The 19,899-nt window shown below is 40.1% G+C and overlaps 1 protein-coding gene and 1 non-coding gene across 3 annotated transcripts; one reads left to right on the forward strand and one right to left on the reverse strand.

The window, feature by feature from the left end:
- The first annotated feature begins 2,573 nt into the window (after positions 1–2,573).
- Positions 2,574–5,361, forward strand: LOC140938291 (uncharacterized). 2 transcript variants are annotated; one of them, XR_012165535.1, is made up of 5 exons: positions 2,574–4,026; positions 4,260–4,475; positions 4,575–4,802; positions 4,871–4,975; positions 5,045–5,361. XR_012165535.1 is itself a non-coding variant. In XM_073387795.1 (4 exons), the coding sequence occupies exons 2-3, from the start codon at positions 4,310–4,312 to the stop codon at positions 4,793–4,795; spliced, it is 387 nt and encodes a 128-aa protein (XP_073243896.1). In that variant the 5' UTR covers positions 2,574–4,026; positions 4,260–4,309; the 3' UTR covers positions 4,796–4,802; positions 5,029–5,361. The 2 variants fall into 2 exon arrangements, 1 of the variants encoding a protein (XP_073243896.1); XM_073387795.1 differs by lacking the exon at positions 4,871–4,975 and having other exon boundaries at positions 5,029–5,361.
- A 10,671-nt stretch (positions 5,362–16,032) lies between these two features.
- LOC140924399 (U6 spliceosomal RNA) lies at positions 16,033–16,101 on the reverse strand. The gene has a single exon (XR_012164275.1). It is a non-coding gene; the product is annotated as a U6 spliceosomal RNA (small nuclear RNA).
- Positions 16,102–19,899: the final 3,798 nt, after the last annotated feature.

Below are 19,899 nucleotides of genomic sequence, written 5' to 3' on the forward strand. Positions count from 1 at the left end.
GAAGGAGAAACGCCTACAAGTACTGAAACTGCAAGCAAACGGAAGTACCAGAGGTCAACCACTTTTAATGTCTGCAGACACTGCCACGCGCCTAAAACGAAGACATTTGGTCACAGTCGCCATGTTGGGGGAAAAGCTATCCAAGTGTGGATGCCTGGCTCCAGGAAAGGCGAAGAGAAAATCCAAAAAAAGAAAAAAATAATTCTACATGACAAAATTTTTAGTCTTATCTATGATTTTTGCTTTGCAAATTACATTATACCCAAAGTAGCTATGATTTTGATTTCAATTTACCAAGTCACCAAGTTTACAATATTTTCCCCCATCAGTGTGACGGTACTTTGTCGTAGCGATGGGGCCCATTTGTGCTCTCTAACAAGTGCACAACTGCTAAATCCGTCACATAATTAGTTGTCATAACTGAAATTCTAAAGCATTCAACCTTGATGCGATTTTACTTTTGCTTATTTGGAAATTGCAAAAGAAAGGGTGCAACGTGATGTTATGGATCAAATCCTGGTGGTTGGCCGCACCCATGCCTAGATTTCACAATGGACAGCTACAATGATCTTTATTCATTGATAAGGAATAATTTACTAATTATTAATAGACTATTATGACATGAAAATTCCATGTGACTATTTTCAGTAATTTTACATTGTATTTAGTTATGACCGTTAAATTTCGATTCAAGGGTTGAGTAGTATAATCATACCATAATTAATCTTGAAGGTTTTTGAATTTAAACTTTACAGGCCAGTAGAGTGTAACAGCTGACTGTGCACTTGTAATGGATTTGACACCTTATTTTGGTAAGTTTGACTGGTACGTATTTAAAGAATGGCCCCTGAGTGTTTGAAGCAATTTTTTTTCATTTTCTTGTATTTTTTCTCTCTATTTTTCGCATTATTTTATTTTTTCTATTTTTTTCTTATTTTTTATTTTATTTTTCTCTGGCGGGAAGATTGCGTGGGAATTTTTGCGCCTAAAAATTGCTTATCTTCGGTGCTTACGTTATCCAATCAAATCGCTTGCAGTTCCAAATTCGTTCCAAATTCATTCCAAATTGGACTTCCATATTTGGAAAATCGATTGCATGCTGTTTACAGCCTTCCGCCATGTTGGATTTTTGTAGCTTGTGAGTTTGAAATAGAACGAGAAAGTCACGTAGTTATACTGTATTTTTCTTGCTGATCTTTTAGTCCTGTTTAGATCACCCGTTTTCCTAGCCAGATCCGAGTTTAGTTAGTTCATTCGCTGATATTTTCCCCGGGGAATTTGGAGGCTTTCTAGACCGTGTTCATGAATAATTTATCGTTCTGCCCCATTGCTCGTGGTATTGACACTGCATCGAAGGTTGAGAAATAACACATTTAAACGTAGGTTTTTGAGCTTTTTACCTGTATTACAGAAGCAATAAACATTAGTTTAAGTAGTGAAAATCGATTCAAGGAAATCGTTGCAGTTATAGTTTCTATATTGAAGAATTTTCTTGCTTCACCCACATAAATAATTCATTTAGTTATTCTGCTCTGTTGATTTACAGGATTTATAGAGGTCATCATAAAGTCATTTTTACAAGACGTTTTTCGTGTTGTAACGCCAATTTTGGTAGGAATATTTTGTATGTTCTGCATTAAGCCAAATGTGCCGGTCAGTACAGTCAAAGACAGCTCTGCAAAATATTTGTCTGAAAAGTATATGTGATTCTTTGTGCGTGTTGTGTGACCTCTGCTGAAGTGTTGTACTTGTTTGTTCTTGTGTGGGTGCAATTACTAAAAAAGTAAAAACAAATTCCTGTGGTGTAATGGTATCACACTGGACAGCTTTTGTTCAGAAATTCAGGTTCAACTCCTGACACTACCAATGTCACCGCAACTAAAAGCACCACAGTCACTTCAAAGGATACCATGACCTCTAATTCCTTTCCTGCTCACGAGGAATTAACAGATGCTGAACTGTTGGCAGCTGCTCAACCTATTGCCTTGTCCTGTACTGAAGGTGTGCCCCAACTTGATAAAGTATTTCTAATATAATATTTTTATGGGGAGGTCATCATGAGGGTGGCTTTGAGGAAGGATAGACTGATAGACTGACTGACTGACTGAATGAATGAATAAGAAACTCACTAAGTAACTGGCTTACTAACTAACTAAAAAATCATAAATAAATAAATACATACATACATAAGTAATCTTAATAAATAAATAAATATAGCTGAAATATTTTTATTAATTTAATTTTTAATTAATTAATTAAATAAATGATAGCTATAATAGTTATTTGTTTGCTAACGGATAATTATGTATATGAATTTTTTTTGCACCTGCAGAATACCCTTTGCCAGGTAGCTGGCGCAAATACTTGCCAGAGGTTGACCACCAGTGGATATCAAAAAGCACTGGTCAAATGGTCTGCAACAGGCAAGCCAGAAATAGCCTACAGCCAGATAAATAAGTTGTGGTGGCATCCTCCTGAACCCCACCTTTCATCTCCTATTCCACCGAAAGTCAACTGATACTTTGGCAATAGACTTTTTCTGTGGCTGCCAAAGAAACTTTGGAGATATAGTACCTGCACTAACCACGAGCTGACATCCGCCGGCTTGTACCCAGTCATCCGCCGAGTACTAGATGTGGACAGTGTGTACCACCTGGTGTCTGAGTACCTGGAATGTTCAAGTTGCAGAAAGAAGGTAATTGCATGGAGTGCCCTGTCCTCTCTCAACTAGATATGGGCCATCGCCTTCAATTTCCTGTAATACTCACATACAAGTATGCGTGTGATGTGCGGGTTATCAGAATGATGCGTGATAGAGGCATTCGTAATGGTCCCCATAAGCTGTACAAGGCGATCGTAGAGCAGCACAACGAGCGCTATTTGCAGCAATCAATTGCATACCTGACCCAGTGCAAGGCCTTTGCAGATGCAGGCGCTAGGGGCCTGGTAAATATACCTACAGTCAGCCAGCCACCCGCTTTGACTCCTGTTCCAAATTCCAGTGGCTTCAAAGCGTCTATTGCCAGGATGTATTGCAGCGCGTGGACGAAGTCAAGGCTTTGATAACTTCCGTATTTGGCAAAATCCTCATGATGGATTCTACCAAAAAGGTTAGAGCAATACACTTGTCTGATTTTGTCTGAGTCTACTTTGCTAATAAGGTATAACAATTAGATAATAGATGTAGGAATGTTTGCTAACCAACCGAGAAAAATCATTGGTTGTGACTATTTCAGGTGGCCAAGAAGCTATCTGGTCACGCATCTCGAACAGCAGAGTGGGTAACCAACGTAGGCAACGAACACGGGCAGGTCCTTGTTAGCGTCCTTACTGCCAAGGAAGGATCTGGGCTGAGCAAAATGGCCGGCGGGCTCATGAAGCGGTATAAGGATGCGAGCGTGGATCCTCCGGTCCTTCTCTATGTTGACAGGGACTGCTGCTCCGGTAAGAGCAAAGCTCTTTTCGCAGAGTGGGATAATCTACTTATCCGACTCGATATTTATCATTTCATGTGTCGTATAGCCACTGGCTGCTCCACTGAGTCCCATCAGCTACACCAAACATTCATGGCTAGGCTATCACAATGCATTTTCCAATGGGACAGTAACAATCTCGAGCGCCCCAAATTGGCGAAGAAAAGGGAGATGGAGAGCCAAGGCATAAAGGAGCCAGGAGATAGAGATGCTCTCAGTAGAATTACCAGTCGCGAGTTCGCGCTTCACTGCCGCCGCACAACCCGTAGCACCGAGGACATTGTACGTAACATTACAAACCTTATAGAGTTTTTCAACGGTGAGCAGGGTCGTGATACGCTGGGTGTGCCTCTCTTCAATAGCAGGAGAATCTGGGAAGAATGGGAAAAGGGTAAGAGAGCACGTCAACTGTATCCTTGACCCACTAGGGGTTCAGCTCTATACGGAGGTTGGCACAATCACCAAGGGGGTGTTGAACTAAAGGTGTACCAGTGCGCACGCGGCTCAACCTCGCTCGAGTCCTTCCACCTGCACATCAATCACTTTATCCCAGGTAGGTTTCACTATCTATGTAAACGTTTGCAGTAGATTACTAGAATATTAACATAGGAACATTATTTGATATTAAAAAATGTTAAAGGAATTGCGTGCGCTTTACGATTGGTCAGTTTCAGTGGAATTCCCGCATGTTCATAACTCAACAATTAACTGCTCATATTAAATCGTTATCATAATATATTGCCATATTGAGTTCACTGTTTATATCATGTTACGGGTTGTTCACAGGCAATACAGTAAGCGACCTACACTTTCAAGCCTATCTCCTTGAGGGACTGATGAGGTGGAACCAGGACCGCTCAAGAGCAGCAGTATCCACGGTGAAGAAGCGAGAACCACCTCAGTCCTACTCAGTCCTTCTCCGCTACGTGGCAAACCAGCTGAGTGAGGAAGTGTTTGGGAAGTCTTTACTACCGAGCTTTAAGGGACCCAATAAATACACTGGTATGTAGATCATCGATTATTTTGCCTCTTTATACAGTTTATAGTTTGTATGGTTTCTTGATGTTATTGGCTTCTCGATTTTTCTATTGATTAATGTAGGTGAACTACTGGGAGTGGAATACCTATATGATCAAACGGGAAAGGTCCTGCAGGTCATACAGGGTGACGCGACTGAGACTGACGACATCGGCGGTGATGCAAATGATGAGGACTCAGATGATGAAGGATTTGATGAGGCCCTTGCCTTTAACGATCCAACAATCGCTCCACAGCAGTTTATCATCGACCAGCCAGCCCGTCAATCTACCACAACACCCTGACAACACGGTAGGCATTTATTGTGTCCCTTTACAAGCAAAAATACCAGGCAGTAAATTTACTACTTATTTTTCCAGATTCTACTACTTTAAGTGCATCCTTCGCCTCTAACACACCTTCTACAACACCCTTGTCTGCTTCTCGTGTTTCCATGGGGCTGAACACACCATCCACACAAAGTGGTAAGTGCTTGTTGTAGCAGCAAATTTGTAATTGTGTTGATTGTATATTTTAGTTTTCCTGTACCCTAGGCTTGTTCATGGAAGCCCTGTCGACTTCATCTGCTTCCCCGTCTCAACCAGGATCTTCCTGTGATGCCGCTGACGAGATCTCGGATGAATCTTGAGTAAGTACCTACCATACATAATAATAACTGATTAGCCCTTTGAAATTTACCGAAATAAATTTCCTTTTTTACTCTTCTTTTCACACAGGAATGCATTGGTCCAGACAATATAGAAGGTTTCGGTGAGGTCCACGATTTGGCAAACTATCTTGTCTGTCTTCGTGATCAAGAAAGGCCCCTGGACAACGGCCAAGCAGACACAATTTTAAAACTGTGGGCTATTTTCTCCACGCTTCTCAAGTACGTCACCTCGAGGGAGGTTTAAAGCCTCTAAGTCAACTGTTGCTCCTGGAGTTGAAGCTACCCGCCGGTAATCATTATAGATTTACAAATTTGTTGTATTGTTAGAAAGACGTATTACTTCAACAATTGCTCTATTACTACGGAAGATTAATGGTTTCATTTTGCTTCAGGTGCTTCCTTGGTCAAAACGCTGGCCCTGCCCAGCGACCTGATTGCAAGAGATATATGCAGGCTATCATGGACAAACTTTGTGCTGCCTATCCAGGAAACGTGGTCCAGAATGGCAATAGGGTGTTGCAGTGGACATTGATCTTGAGAGCCTACCAAAACATCAAAACCCTGGTAGTGCAGTGTTCAAAGGTGATGAGCGATACGGCGATCGAGCTGGTTGACATCAATCAGTCTACATTAACACAGTGATACGTTAACTTAAACAATACGAATAAATATTTCAGTTCTTAGCTCGGCCACTTATCTGCGCACACATTAAACTCCCACATTAAATCCCATCAGCTACGTATTCTTTAATCTATATTCACCAAATACACATTAAAATCCACTTTTCTTTGGTTGAAAAGGTTTAACAAAAAATCCAAGGAGACCGAGCGACAAGTTTTGGAACAAGGGATCACTCTCCCAACCCCGTCTATGACAGCACCAGCTCCGTTGCCTGCCGCCATGGCCCGCCCACAAGAACTTCGCACTGGTACAAGTGAAGAGCACCAGTTCCATCTTCCTACAAATGCCGCTGGCGCTGCAAAAACAGCACGCAGACCACGAACTATTCTGCCCAATCAACCCACGACAGTAATGCCATCCTTCTCCCTTTCGGCAACGCCCTTTCCCCCTGGTGCAGTGCTATTCTCGCCACAATCAACAACAACACATGTTCCCCAACCCCAAGGTATACCAGCAGCCGAACCACAGGTACTGTCATCCACCATGTCCTACAGAAGAAAGCGGCTGCAAAAAGAGCTTAAAGGCAACGTTCAAAGAAAAAGATACAACAGGAAGGATGGCACTACCTGCAAGCAGTGTGGGAAAGAACGGCTGGCTGATAACCATAAACAGTACTATGGAAACTGGTGGTGTAGAGAAAAATCGGACAAAATCTTTGAAGAATGGGTGGAAAACTTGAAAGAACAGGGGAAGGGAAAAAGACGGAAAACAAATGAATAGAAAACATTTCTATACTGAAATTAATTTATTTGCTGGTAGCGTTAAATTAGCCTCCTTATTATAGGAGTCTGAGCGAATTACTTCATTGTGACTGGCTGAGAGCAGAAAAATTATCATTAATTTTTAATTTGCTCTGCAGTGGAAATAGAAGTAATCGCATAAAAGCTCAAGCAATTAATTAACGATTTACAGTGTTTGCTTATGTATAAGCTGCTTCACCAAGTAAACTATGTGTATATGATATTGCAGTTATTAAAAATTGTTATTTGCGCCATTTGCGCGCGAACTTCCTGCAAAGAGAACATCTACACGTGTTTTAGTGGGGAAAAGCCGTCAATTAACAGGGAAAACCCAACATATCATTTGCGCACGTCGTGCGCATGTTCGCAGGTGGAATTTGGAGTTCTCAAACAGAGGAGAACACCAAATTTTTTTTTGCGCTAAAAAATCGTCAATCTTTGAGCCCAATTTTGAGACTTTTGCACCAATCAAGTGACTGCATTGTCTTAAAATTGACATCAGCAGCCAATCACAGCGCGTCATAGTCTTAAAATTGAAATTGGGAATCCAAGATGGCGGCGAAAGGTAACCAAGAGGTGAGTGAAATTTCTTTAGTGTGTTTCAGGTAATTCAAACACTTAAATCATAGTTGGAGCTCGTAATAGATAGGATCACTTCCATTAGCATATCTCATTTTTTTTCTGCTTGTATACACGGCCGAATATCTCTAGAATCGATAAAGCCGGTCAGATTGTTTTCGCATGTGCATTGCGTTGATATGTCAACATTCTCCCAATTTAGAGTCTGTAGAGTTTCTGGATAGCAGATTTCTCACATTTATGTAGTTTAACGTCGTTATTTATTATTTAGTAGACTCTCCGTGGTAGATATTAACCATATGGTATGATATTATATATTCATGAATGTCAGTTCTTTAATAACTGCAGTCCTAGCTACGAAAACGCATCTAAGCTTATACTCGTGATAATATTAACGGCCCACTTTATTTTATTCTTTACAAACGATCTAACATTAAGACATTTTAGAGGGTCTGTGTTATAACGTGCATTAGTTTTCGGATCAGCCTTTTATCAAGCACTAGACGTCAGTAAGATTAATTTGACTTAGAGCTATTTTAAAAGCTTTGGGGTTGCCCCTAGCAAGCTTTATTTAGACAATTATTCAGATTGATACTGACCTGATAATTACCACCTGAGAACACTAAAAACATTAAATTCATAGTTATTTTTCTTGGTTTGTTTTTAGTCATTTATTCTTCCATGTTCATTAGCTTAAACAAGCATTGCCTCCAAGAAGACCTCAATTTCGGTTTTATAGATCAGGTGAATTACTGTGGTCATGCACTGACAGAGCGAAAAATGTTGCAGAGCTTATAAAAAGGCAGAAGAATGAAGGAGTTTTAGTGCCTAAGTTGGCCAAAGAGCAGGTATCTTTTATGACTGTCAGGCATACTCAATACGCCTATTTAATTACAAGAGGAGTATATATTGTATAACTGTGTACAGTAATTTGATGCCATGAAGGTTACAGGTTGTTTATAACTTGCAAGTTGTTAAGCTTTGTAGTACATGTATAACCCTGATGAAGCACTAAGAGAGTCTGGTGAAATTATTCATTTCTGTTGGGGATCCTGTTAAAAAGGTTTTACATTTCGCTGGGGTGGAATGCAGTGTTTGTTATTAAGGGGTTCATATTTTTCAGGTTGTCTTCACAAAAAGAAAAATTGAGACCAACAAAGAGCTTAACCAGGCTATTTATATTTGATAGATAATCAATGTCTATAACAAGACAGTGGCAAAGGGATTTCCTGTGACAAAATTATTAGCGTGATGCATGATAGGACTCAAATTTGCTACCCTCTAACAAAAGCTTCAGTTAAATGTGCCTTGTTCATTATTTAAACAGGTAGAGAAAGAAGCAAAAGAGCGAGTTATACAGGCTGGTGGCAATCCAGACAATGAAGAGTGGATACTAAGTATGAGTTTTTTGCAGTTTGGTAAATATCAAGGCAAGAGCTTTCTCTGGCTCTTACAAAATGATATAGGGTGGACTGTCGTGTTAATGGCAGACCATGAACAAGCTAGAGAAAAGACAAAAAGAACGAATGATGCTCAGTGGGACAACAAGGAAGCTCTTTACAGGTAAATCAAGACTTAATTGCAGAAAACTTTGTAACAATTAAAAGGAAATAATTTATGTACACATAAAAATGTATTGACATCATGACCATGCTGTCTTTTTGTAGTTTATCATTAAATCTAGAATAATACTTCTCAGTTATTCAAAACTGACAAGTTGCATTTTAAGATAAACTACAAAGAAGATAGCTTGAAAGAAATATTCATTCTATAATACTGTGAATTTTGACATGCATTTTCATTGGATACTTTTAGGTATGTTAATGTGTTTCCAGAAATGAAAGCTGCTATTAAAGCAAGACAAAAAAGGAATACTGTGCAAGCTGAAGCGAATTCTAATAATAGTTATGACAAAGAGGGAAAAGTCCTTGTTGGGTTTGGGCCATACAACCATATGACAAGACAAGCCCTGTTTGAGTCTGTCCAAGATGAACGTAAAAAGTATATAAGGGAATTGCTCCATTATCCTGTTTCTCATCCTGGTGGCAAGCTAGATCAGCTCCAAAAAAACAGGAGCAAGAAAGAGCAGATGATGAAATCCTTGTCCAGCTAGTTGAAGAGATTGAACATAGGGAAACAGGTAAAAGGCATTGTACATATAATTATAATGGTTCTCAATGTCCTTGGTACCCACGACTGGGCCTCTCATCCTTTATGTTAGCCTATACAGTCATTTAGTTTTATGAATCTTCTTTTTTTAAATTTTGTTTGATTTCTGCTGATGTCAGTGTTATGCTCTTTCAAGGTTCTCAGTCACGCCACCAGAGTCAGCATGGTTCTTCAAGAATAACATCCACTGATCCACCAGCAGAGTCATCTACAACTACACAGTGTGGTACAAGTACATTTTCAGAGGTGATCTGACTCTTAAGTGTTCTAATACTTTTAGCATAATTTACTTACAGAGTTTAATTTTACTGAGTAACAATGCTATTCTTTCTTATAAATCGTCATCTTTGATCTTTATTATTGTACATATAAAAATACACACCATTATTTTGGAAATGTTCCGGATTAAGGGTAACAGTGTTGTCTGGAATTTCAGCTGTGTCAAAGATTCTTGACTTGTCGATTTTTTGGAGCAAATCATTATCTATTACTATAGCATACATGTAAGATACGCCTGTATCTACTGAACTCTGTGACACCTGTGAAGGAACTGCTGCAAAGTGTTTAGTTCAGCTGCATGAATCCACAGATAAACCATTACTAGATCTTGAGTGTAATTAGAAATGGAAATAAATGATCAATGTTTGATCCAATTTATTTTATCCCTCCTTTAACAGATTGCACTTCCAAGAGCATGGAAAGAATCTCTTCCTGTGGAACAACAGAAGTGGATAAATAAGATTTTGTATCGAGTAAATGCCCAAACTGGAAAACAGGAAATCACTCCCAACCCACAGATGTGGTGTTATCCACCTGCACCCATTCAGAAACATGGCAGTCCACCAGCCTCCCCAGATGCATACTTCCTCGAACCATTCTTCTTTTGGGCGCCACAGAGGATTTGGGCAGTTGATTTAAGATGCACTAAGGAGTGTCAAGCAAAGCAAGATGAAAAAAAGTAAAGGTTGGTATGTAACCTACCTGTCTGTAACAAATGTGGTCTCATTATCTCAGTTTGTTTGGCAAGGTATGTCATATTTTATAACTTGTTAGCAATTTGCTCGTTATTGGCCATCAATGTCAGTCATTGATTTATTATTGATTCACAAATAGATATCATTTATAATTATTAATTTTTTAGCCATTACATGATGACACATGTTACATGTATGTAAATAGTTCTTGTCCATGTTATTAAGTGACCTGTTTAACATACACTATCTTCAGTGGGATAATGGCCTAGTTGCTTTCAGATTGATCCTTTTATGTAATGATATTTTACTTCAATTATTTCATTACAGGTATATTTGACCCAGGCTGGGCTTTATCGTACTTTACATAAAGTTCTTAATTTGGATGGATACTACTACATGGCCACAGAATACCTGGAGTGCAAGTTTTGTAGAAAAAAGTTTGCTGGGTGGTCCAACCTGGTCTTGGAGAACCTAGACATGGGACGTCAAAGTTACTTTCCAGCTATACTCACCCACCGGTAAATTAAACAAAAGATTAATAATTGTTATTACTACTGTTACAGCATTATTTTTGTAGGTTGGTAATCGTGTACCATTGTTTCTTTAATTACTTGTTTAACTTTTTTCTTACCTTCTTTGTTATGGTATTAATTATAGATATTCTTGTGATAAAGGTGTTATCCGGCTACTACGTGAAAGGACCCTCGGACATTCCTCGACAAAACTGTACAAACAAGTCTTGGAACAGCACAGTGAAGATTATTTGCAGCGAGTCTTGAGGTTTCTACAGGCCAGAGAGCCTTTTCACATACAGGCTCAAAAAAGGATGCTCACCATCAACTCGCCAACAAAAAATATTCCTGACATGGCTCCAGTGCCCAAACCTTCTTGGTTCCTGGCTGTCTACATTCGCAACGTGATGTCACGGTTAGACGAGCTGAAGGCCAAGGTCACATCAACGTTTGGGTCCATCCTTAAACTGGATTCCACAAAAAAGGTTTCTCTGTTTCTCTGTTGTAAAAGACTAATTATGATTTCTTTTTAATAGTGTTAATACAAGTAATATGAGAGCTATGTTTGGCTGATTTTCATTATGTATATTTTTCAACATTACTGGTAAGTTAAATTTATTTTTCATAAGAAGACAAACAAACATTTTTGTAATACCGTTTTTACTCTGACAAGTAGGGTAAAGTCAAGTCTGTGTGTGTGAGCCTAGTGGCCCATCAGGCCAGAGCGTATTGGTTTCGATAGCATGAAGTGACTAGGAGTATTTCTACTCCCCCCTGGATGGGATGCTAGTCCATCGCAGGGTTACCCCCAGCATTTTGCTGGTACCCATTTATACATGTGGGTGGAGAGAGGCACTGTGAGAGTAAAGTGTCTTGCCTAAAAACACAATGCGGTTCCCCGGGCTGAGGCTCTAACCTGGACTACCCAACCACTAACCATTAGGCTATGGCAGCCTAAGTGGGGTATTTTAAGTCGGGTAAGTGGGATAAGTGTGGTATTTTATATCAATTACAAAAAGTTATGGATTAATGATTTAAATTATTGTACAGTTGTTTTCAATACCTGCTTTGTATTGGTTTGGATGCATAGGTGACAAAGAAATTAGCTGGAAAGGCAGCAGGCACTGCTTCATGGGTAATCAATGTTGGGAACGAGTATGGGAAGGTGCTAATGTCTGTCCTCACAGACACAGAAGGAGATGGACTGCAGGATATGGCAGAGGGCTTGATGAATCGGTACAAAGAGGCAGAAGTTTCGTCACCACAAGTTCTCTATGTTGACCGTGATTGCTGCTCCCAGAGGATGAATTCCAAATTCTATCAGTGGGAGAACATGCAGATCAGACTTGACATCTGGCATTTTCTCAGACGCTTTGCAGCTGGTTGTTCATCCGAGTCTCATGCTCTGTATTCAACCTTTATGTCCCAGTTGTCTGCTTGTGTGTTTGAATGGGATCCTGAAGATCTTGAAAGGTGTCACTTTTATCTTTTTTTCCATTTATTTTTTGTTTTTTGTTGTGCTATGGCTAAGAGGGACTTTTAGGGTGGTCAGTGACACTGTACCGGTATGCACTGTATGCTTCTCTCCTTTAGGTTACGTGCTGCAAAGCAAGCAGAGCTCCGCAGTTGGGGTGTGTGGCGTTTACAGAGGGATGATGTTGGCCTTCATATCAGCAAGATGGAGCTAGAAAGGCACTGCAAACGCCGCACCAGGGGGGTAGACGAAACAACGCAACTCATCAAGGATTTGCTTGACATGTTTGGATCGGACAGGGGAAGAGATACCATGGGAATACCTTTGTTCAACAAGGAAGTCATGCAGCAGATATGGAAAGAACAACAGCGCCATATTGCATGCATTCAGGATCCTGTTGGTGTCCAGTTATATACCCAGACTGGTTCTTTGGAAAAGGGTGGGGTCAAGCTTCCCATTTATCGTTGCGCTAGAGGTTCCACATCCCTGGAGTCATTTCATAACCACATAGACTGTTTTATACCAGGTAATAGAGATCATTACGGTTATAGTGACTTGTTAACTGTTATGTCTATTCCTCTAATTGACCCTGGCTTCTTCATAACAGCACTGAAAAATGTGCCACCCATTATCTTTCCATATAGTTAATTCCACCTTGTGGTTTTTATCACAATTTATTGTGTCTCTCATATTGCAGGTACAACTGCCAATGATATGCATTTTCAAGCATATTTGCTTGAAGGCATTGTACATTGGAATGAAGATCGTGCATCAGCTGCTTTGGAAGGTACCAGGAGACCAGAGATTCGAAGTTATCAGAGTGCATTGAGGCATGAAGTAAACCGGCTTAATATGATGGTCTATGGTTCTGAATTTGATGATTGCTACCGTGACCCATACAAGTACACAGGTGGGTATGACCATTATTTACCTTACGCGACTATGGCCAGAAATTTTCCAAAGTCATCAACGTATCGTAAGGATGCAATGTCATGTGTCAGGCAGTGCAACTCTCTGATTTCTGTTGGCAAGTATAATTCTATTAAAGTGACTTATGTAAATGTACATGTATCATTAACCAGGTGAGAAGATAGGAGTGCAGTATCTGTACTCCCAAACTGGTAAGCAATGGGACACAAGTCATCATTGCAACCTTGACCCTGATGTGACAGACAATGTAGATGATGCTAGCCTTGTGACAGAAGACCCACTAGACAGTGTGTTTGACGATGAAGGGTTTGAAGAGGATCCAACTGTGTCGGTTCTTTCTCCAAAACTGGCTCCAGATAGCCAGATAGAAGAAGAAAAGAAGCAACAAGATACATTGGATACAATGGGTACATTTTGATATGTCTAGTTATCTGTGAATATTGAATATTGGCAGGTGCATCGTACTTACGTACAATGCACCTTTTTGTTTAATAATATTATTATGAAAGTGTTAACTGCAGGTTTTCACTACTTACTATTCATTAACAGACAGCCCAGAAACTCCAAACGACTCCCAGACGTCTACGCTGACAACGGCTTCATTCAATTTGATTCATGATGTAAGTATCTGCTCATTTTAACAAAGAAGAATGAAATGGCTTGTATACATTTTCCTTACACACTACATGGCTCTCAGAAATGTCACCATAAAATTTGAAAGCTATAGTACACTATCTTTTATTTTGATTTCCTTTACGCAAAAAAAGGGGTAATCAACCACACTTTTTTAAAAGGGCACAACGCGATGTTATGGATCAAATCCTGGTGGTTGACCGTGTCCATGCCCCTTTCTTTCACAGATTTTCATAATTTTAAACTGTGTTACTATGTGTTTTAATAGGAAGCAATAGGTCCCCGGGGACTGTTAGGATGGAAGGACATTCAAGAACTTGCACATGAGTTATTCCTGTTGAAGGATGCCACCGTCATTACAGAATCAATAGATGATAAAATTGTTGCACTCTGGGAGAAGCTTCCTACTGCATTTCAGCAATCGAGAGTTTTGTATCCTCCACGATATAAGAAGCATGCGGAGCACACTGGCCGTTTTATGCAGATGAAGCCAGCAACAACCCACACCCAAACTATTACACCAGCGCTTGTTAGCCTTAGAAGGTAAGATTCACAGAAATAAGAATGTTATTGTAATGCCGTAAACTGGTTAACCGAGGACATTTCCAAGAGGATATACATCAAAGTTCGTCGAGGTAAAATCAATATTAACATATAAACTTATACAAAATAATTGATTTTTTCGCTGCCTGTGAATTTGACTTAGATAATTGTTTGACTCCCCAGAGCAATGGTTGGAGGAAATTCCGGACCGGCTACTTCTGTAGACGCCAGCCCACTTGTTGAGGCTATCTGTTCAAAGCTAGAGGCAGCATACAGCTCCTCGCAAAAGCGGCAAGGCAAAAGTTTCTCCAGGTGGAAAGTTATCTTGGACAAGTACCATCATATAAGAACTCTCATGACACACCACGACCGCATCATGCAGAAGACCAACATTCAGCTGTACAAGCTCAACCAAACAACTCTCCTTGCATGGTGCGTTCTGTTAGGCTGTTGCACTGTTAGTTAATACTTAAGAAAACTGCACTCTAGTATATAGTTTTCATCTATTGTCTCCATATACATAGGTGGAATAAGAGCCAAAAGACTATGGAGGAGAAGATACTGAAACAGACCCTGACAACACCGGCAGCCATGGAAGCAAGCGAACCTCTTCCCCAAGCCAGAAAACTCCTGCCAAAGCCCATAGAGAGCCAAGCACCCCCATTCCAGTATAATATAGTTCAGAATACTCCTAGTGAAAGGCACCTTTACATACCACTCCCTAACGAGACGCAGCAACAACGACCTGTTGTGTACAATAGCCCCGACCCGAAAACAGTGCCTAAATCTACATTGTACAACCAGAGGAAGAGGGCAGCCGAAGCAGTGTCAACTTCGCAAGAGAAAGAAAGGCGAACTTATGTTCGAAAAGCGACATTCAACACGTGTAAACATTGTAAACTTCCAAAAACAGTGGATTATGGGCATGGGAAGTATACTGGGGAAATGGGGGTCAAAACGTTTTGTCCTTCCGTTGAAGGAAAAAAATATCCAAATAAAGAGACTTGGTTGGAGGCGCGAAACAAAGAAAATCCTCCTAAAAAGAAAAAGGAGTGAATAATACACCGGCATGAATAAGACGTTCCTGAAAAGGGGTTGTCATTGAGTGCATATTCCACAGGCCCCAGTTCATCGAAACACGGTTAAGTTAACTCAAGGTTAGGCTAGATTTTCGGCAAAGTTTTCTTCTCTGGGACTATGTAACTGAAGCTTATAAAATGTTGTTAAGTCTTTGCTCGAAGATCCAGTTATGATAACACAACCTGAAAGTCTAATCAACAACTGCAGCTTTTCAGGATCTGGGCCCGCAACACCTTACTGGCACACTTCGTCTTATTTAATTTCAACCCCATCTTTTGCCTGTCTTGAAACGTTACAACATTTAGAGCATGACATTGTTGTCAGTTATTTTGTTGGAATAAGTGTTTCACGGGCAAATAAAGATAACTGTGTGTACATTATTTTATACCTACTCGTTCTGCTCTATGTTAGTTCGTTGTCTTTTATTTTGTTTGGCGTAAGTTGTAAAGACATTTTCCTATAGTTTTGGCATCTTTTTTCTCTTTTATTGTTTATTTTTTCTCATTTTTTTCTTTATTTTTTTCTTTTTCTCCAGCGGGAAGATTGGCTGACACTTTTGGCGCAGGGGCCATGCTAATCTTCTCTGTATCGTTCCAATTTTAGTATATGTGCTACCGAAGTACCACGTCTGTAGTCTTGTTTGCGTGACCTTTATATTACTGGAAGGACCTAACAACGCATCCATGTAGTAAGCTAATCTTAATGTCAATAACCAATCAATGACCTTCTTTATTACTTAACAGTCATGCGCAGAAGCATTGCTACTCAGAGTAGCAAGTCAGGAGTGAGAAAAGTCGTTTTTTTGTTGGCTTTTTTCACGTCTTGTAGGTGGAAAAACTGTTAGAAATGAAATCATCATAGTCCACAAATTAGTGCCATTTATGATAGATTTGGGGGATTTTTGATTAAACAGGAACAGCTACGCTGCTGTTAGGCTATAGTTGTGTCGAATCGTCAGAGCGGTTGAGCCGAAGTTGTTGGGAAAAAAAATCGTGTAGAGCACCCAAAAAACGCATCTCCAACCTTAACCGTGCTCCTTTTCCCGCCTTTTTTCGTTAAAATCTGCGAGTAGACTGGAATCTAATGCTGAGCGACCTTGCTCAAGTAATTGCTCAAGTATTTGCTGAAAATTAACTCACACACTTTGAATTTACTGAATTTACCGCGTTAATTGCTGAAGTGCTTTCCAAAATGGCGGCCAGGTGACTCTATTCTGACTTTCGAAGGAAATGGGACCATGTTTCGGGGAATTTCCTCTGTAGGTACGTGCAAAACTATCTGTTTTTACGTGTTATTTATATTGAGACCAGAAAAATACAACTTTTCTAAATCCAGAAAGTATTCGAGGCAAGGAACGTGACTTGCTCGAACCTGACAACTCCATTCTCAGTGCCTTCCTACCGCAATGAGACAACCTCGCAGCTCGAGCGCTCAAAATAGTCTGTCCTGTCGCGCTTCAGTCAGCAAAGATGTTGATTGATCACCTCAAATGAAAAAAAAAAGTGTGTCAACAGTGCACTCAGTATCATTGTCTCTCTTCACCTCTCGGCTCCCGCAGCTGGAGAGGCTAAGTTAAAAACAGTAGTTACTCGTTCGGGTTACTATAAAAAAGAGAGTTTTATAATAGTAACAACAATAATAATAATAATAGACTTATAAGAAAATCAATTTCATACACAGATTACCCCTTGCCTGAGGGATGGAAAAAGAGCCAACCCAAAGAAGATCATATCTGGGTTTCCAAGGCACTTTTTAAACAGTCTACCATTAAAGACAAAGCAGCGCTTGACATGTCAAAGGTAGATTAGCTTTAGTGGTATCCACCCCAGCCGTCGTTAAGGGTGCATCAGCATCCCACTGTAAACATGTACTTTACACAGCCCCTCCTACTTTGGATGCCAAGGAAACTATGGCAGATGAGGTTGCATTGTCCACACGATGATTGTGTTAAGCACCCTCTTACCAGTGCACGCCTGTACCCACATGTTAAACAGGTGCTTGACCTGGATGACAACTACTTCTTGGTAACCAAGCATCTTGAGTGCGGCAATTGCAAGAGGAAAGTTACCGTATTTATTCGATTAACCGCCCTGGGCGCTTATTAAAGTTTTGGACCTTGAGGGTGGGCGCTTTTTCGAGGCTGGGCGCTTATTAAATTTTCACCATTTTCAGCAAGTGAAATATGTTTATTTTGCAACAAAACAATAAAAGCTAATAACAAAACGCGAAGAAGTAACAAAGCAAGGTTTCTCTAAAATACTTTGAAGAAAACTCAGTCCTCGGGGAAGTCCTTTATTAGAATTTATTCACTCAAGTGGGTGGGGTGGGGGTGAGCGCTTATTTGAGTTTGATTGGGAAGAGGAGGGAGTGGGGGCTTATTTGAGGTTGGGCGCTTATTAACTTTTTCTGCCTTTAGTATGGGCGCTTATTCGAGGTGGGTGCTAATTCGAGGTTGGGCGCTTATTAGAATAAATACAGTATTAGCTGGAGTCAGGGTTTCCTTGATCAGTTAGATGTGGGTCACAGGAAGCAGTTTCCTATCGTCATCACCTACAGCTGTGCCTGTGACATGATAGTAGTGAGATTGCTAAAACAACATTGTTTCAGAAATAGCTCAACTCAGTTGCAGAAGAAGCTGACGGAACAACATAAAGAACAATGGCTACAATATACTGCCCATTATTAGACAGGTTGTCAGACATTCATGGAGGCTAGCAAACAACAACTGGTTCTGGCCACAAAGTTTGATGAGGCACCATCTCTTCCTGCCCTTCCAAAAGCAGGCTGGCTTCTTACAGTTTACTGCAGGGATTTGCTGTCATGGCTTGAGGAAGTGAAGGCTTATATCACGTCAACATTTGGTAGTGTAATGTAGTACTGAAGACTGATTCCACAAAGAAGGTAAAATATTATAAACAGGTAAATTTTATATTGATAGTAATCTTTTGTTTGTAAAGGAAACACCAAAATATCAGAAATAAGACAAATCAAGTACCCCAGATAGTACAACCCCCCCTCCCCAAACTGCCCAGCTCAAAAATATTTCTCTTGCTGCTCAAGCAATAATTGTTATAATTACTGTATCTGTTATTTTTTTCAACTTTGTAGTAGGTTACTAAAAAGCTTGCTGGTGCTGCTGCTGGAGCAGCTGCTTGGGTCACCAACATTGGAAATGAATTTGGCCAAGTTCTTAACAGCATCTTAACAGCAAGTGAGGGAAGTGGGCTTCGCCCAATGGCAACTGGGATCATCCGTCGCTATGAGGTGGCTGGCGTTCCCCCCTCAGTACTTCTATATACAGATCGTGACTGCTGTGGTGAGAAAAAGGTCAGCTCTCTCTTCACAACCTGGCAGGAACTCAATGTGCACCTTGATGCATGGTACTTCATGCACCATTTTGCAGCAGGGTGCACTACAGATTCACATCCACTCTATGGTACCTTTATGGCTGGACTGTCACAGTGCATTTTTGAGTGGAGTGGTGAGGATCTCAACCTTCTGAAAAGAGCAAAGGCTGCCCAACTTGTCAAGTCCAGTGTCCAAAACCCATTGGATGAGGACATCATGAAACATATCACAAAAAAGGAGCTGTCCCTCCACGTCAGGCGTAAAACACGCAGAATACAAGTGACCACCATCCTCATTTCCAACTTGCTTGAGGCATTCCCTGGGTCACAGGAGAATGACACCTTAGGTGTGCCACTGCTTGACTGTGACCACATATGGACCATATGGGAGTTGCGGCAGAAGAACATTGCATGCATTCAAGATCCAGAGGGTGTTCAGCTGTACACTAAAACTGGCACCATAGTGAAGGGTGGTAGAGATCTTCCGGTCTATCACTGCTCCAGAGGCTCAACATCACTGGAGTCCTTTCACAACCATCTTGACTTCTTTATTCCTGGTTTGTTATTTGTTTATTTTTTCTATGACATTAGAGATAATTACTTTTAAACATGCGTTTAATACTAATAATAAAAAATATACCTAAAATATAATAATCAGTTTATTAATAAATCAGTCATAATAAAAAGTTGACAGAAAAACAATTATATGCACAAAATATTTCCCCTTAATTATTTTTTGTTTTTATCATTAATATTAAAATTTGTTAATGTCATCATTACTATCTATATCATTCTTCTATTTTCTTCAATTAAGGTACTAGTGCAAATGATCTGCACTTTCATGCCTTCTTGCTGGAAGGTTTGGCAAGATGGAACCGAGACAGAGAAGTGGCAGCAGTTACGCAAGCTAATTCAGCCCTCACATAATTTATGACTCTGCACTGACTTCTGCTGTGAATAAACTAAGTGAAAATGTGCTAGGGAAAAAGCTGTTTGGAGATTTCAGAGGACCAAATAAGTATACAGGTAATTGCAAAATATTCCATTTATTTTTTTACTGTGAGATTCCCAATAATA

This window comes from Porites lutea, chromosome 1 (assembly GCF_958299795.1).
Source record: "Porites lutea chromosome 1, jaPorLute2.1, whole genome shotgun sequence".
NCBI lineage: Eukaryota > Metazoa > Cnidaria > Anthozoa > Scleractinia > Poritidae > Porites > Porites lutea.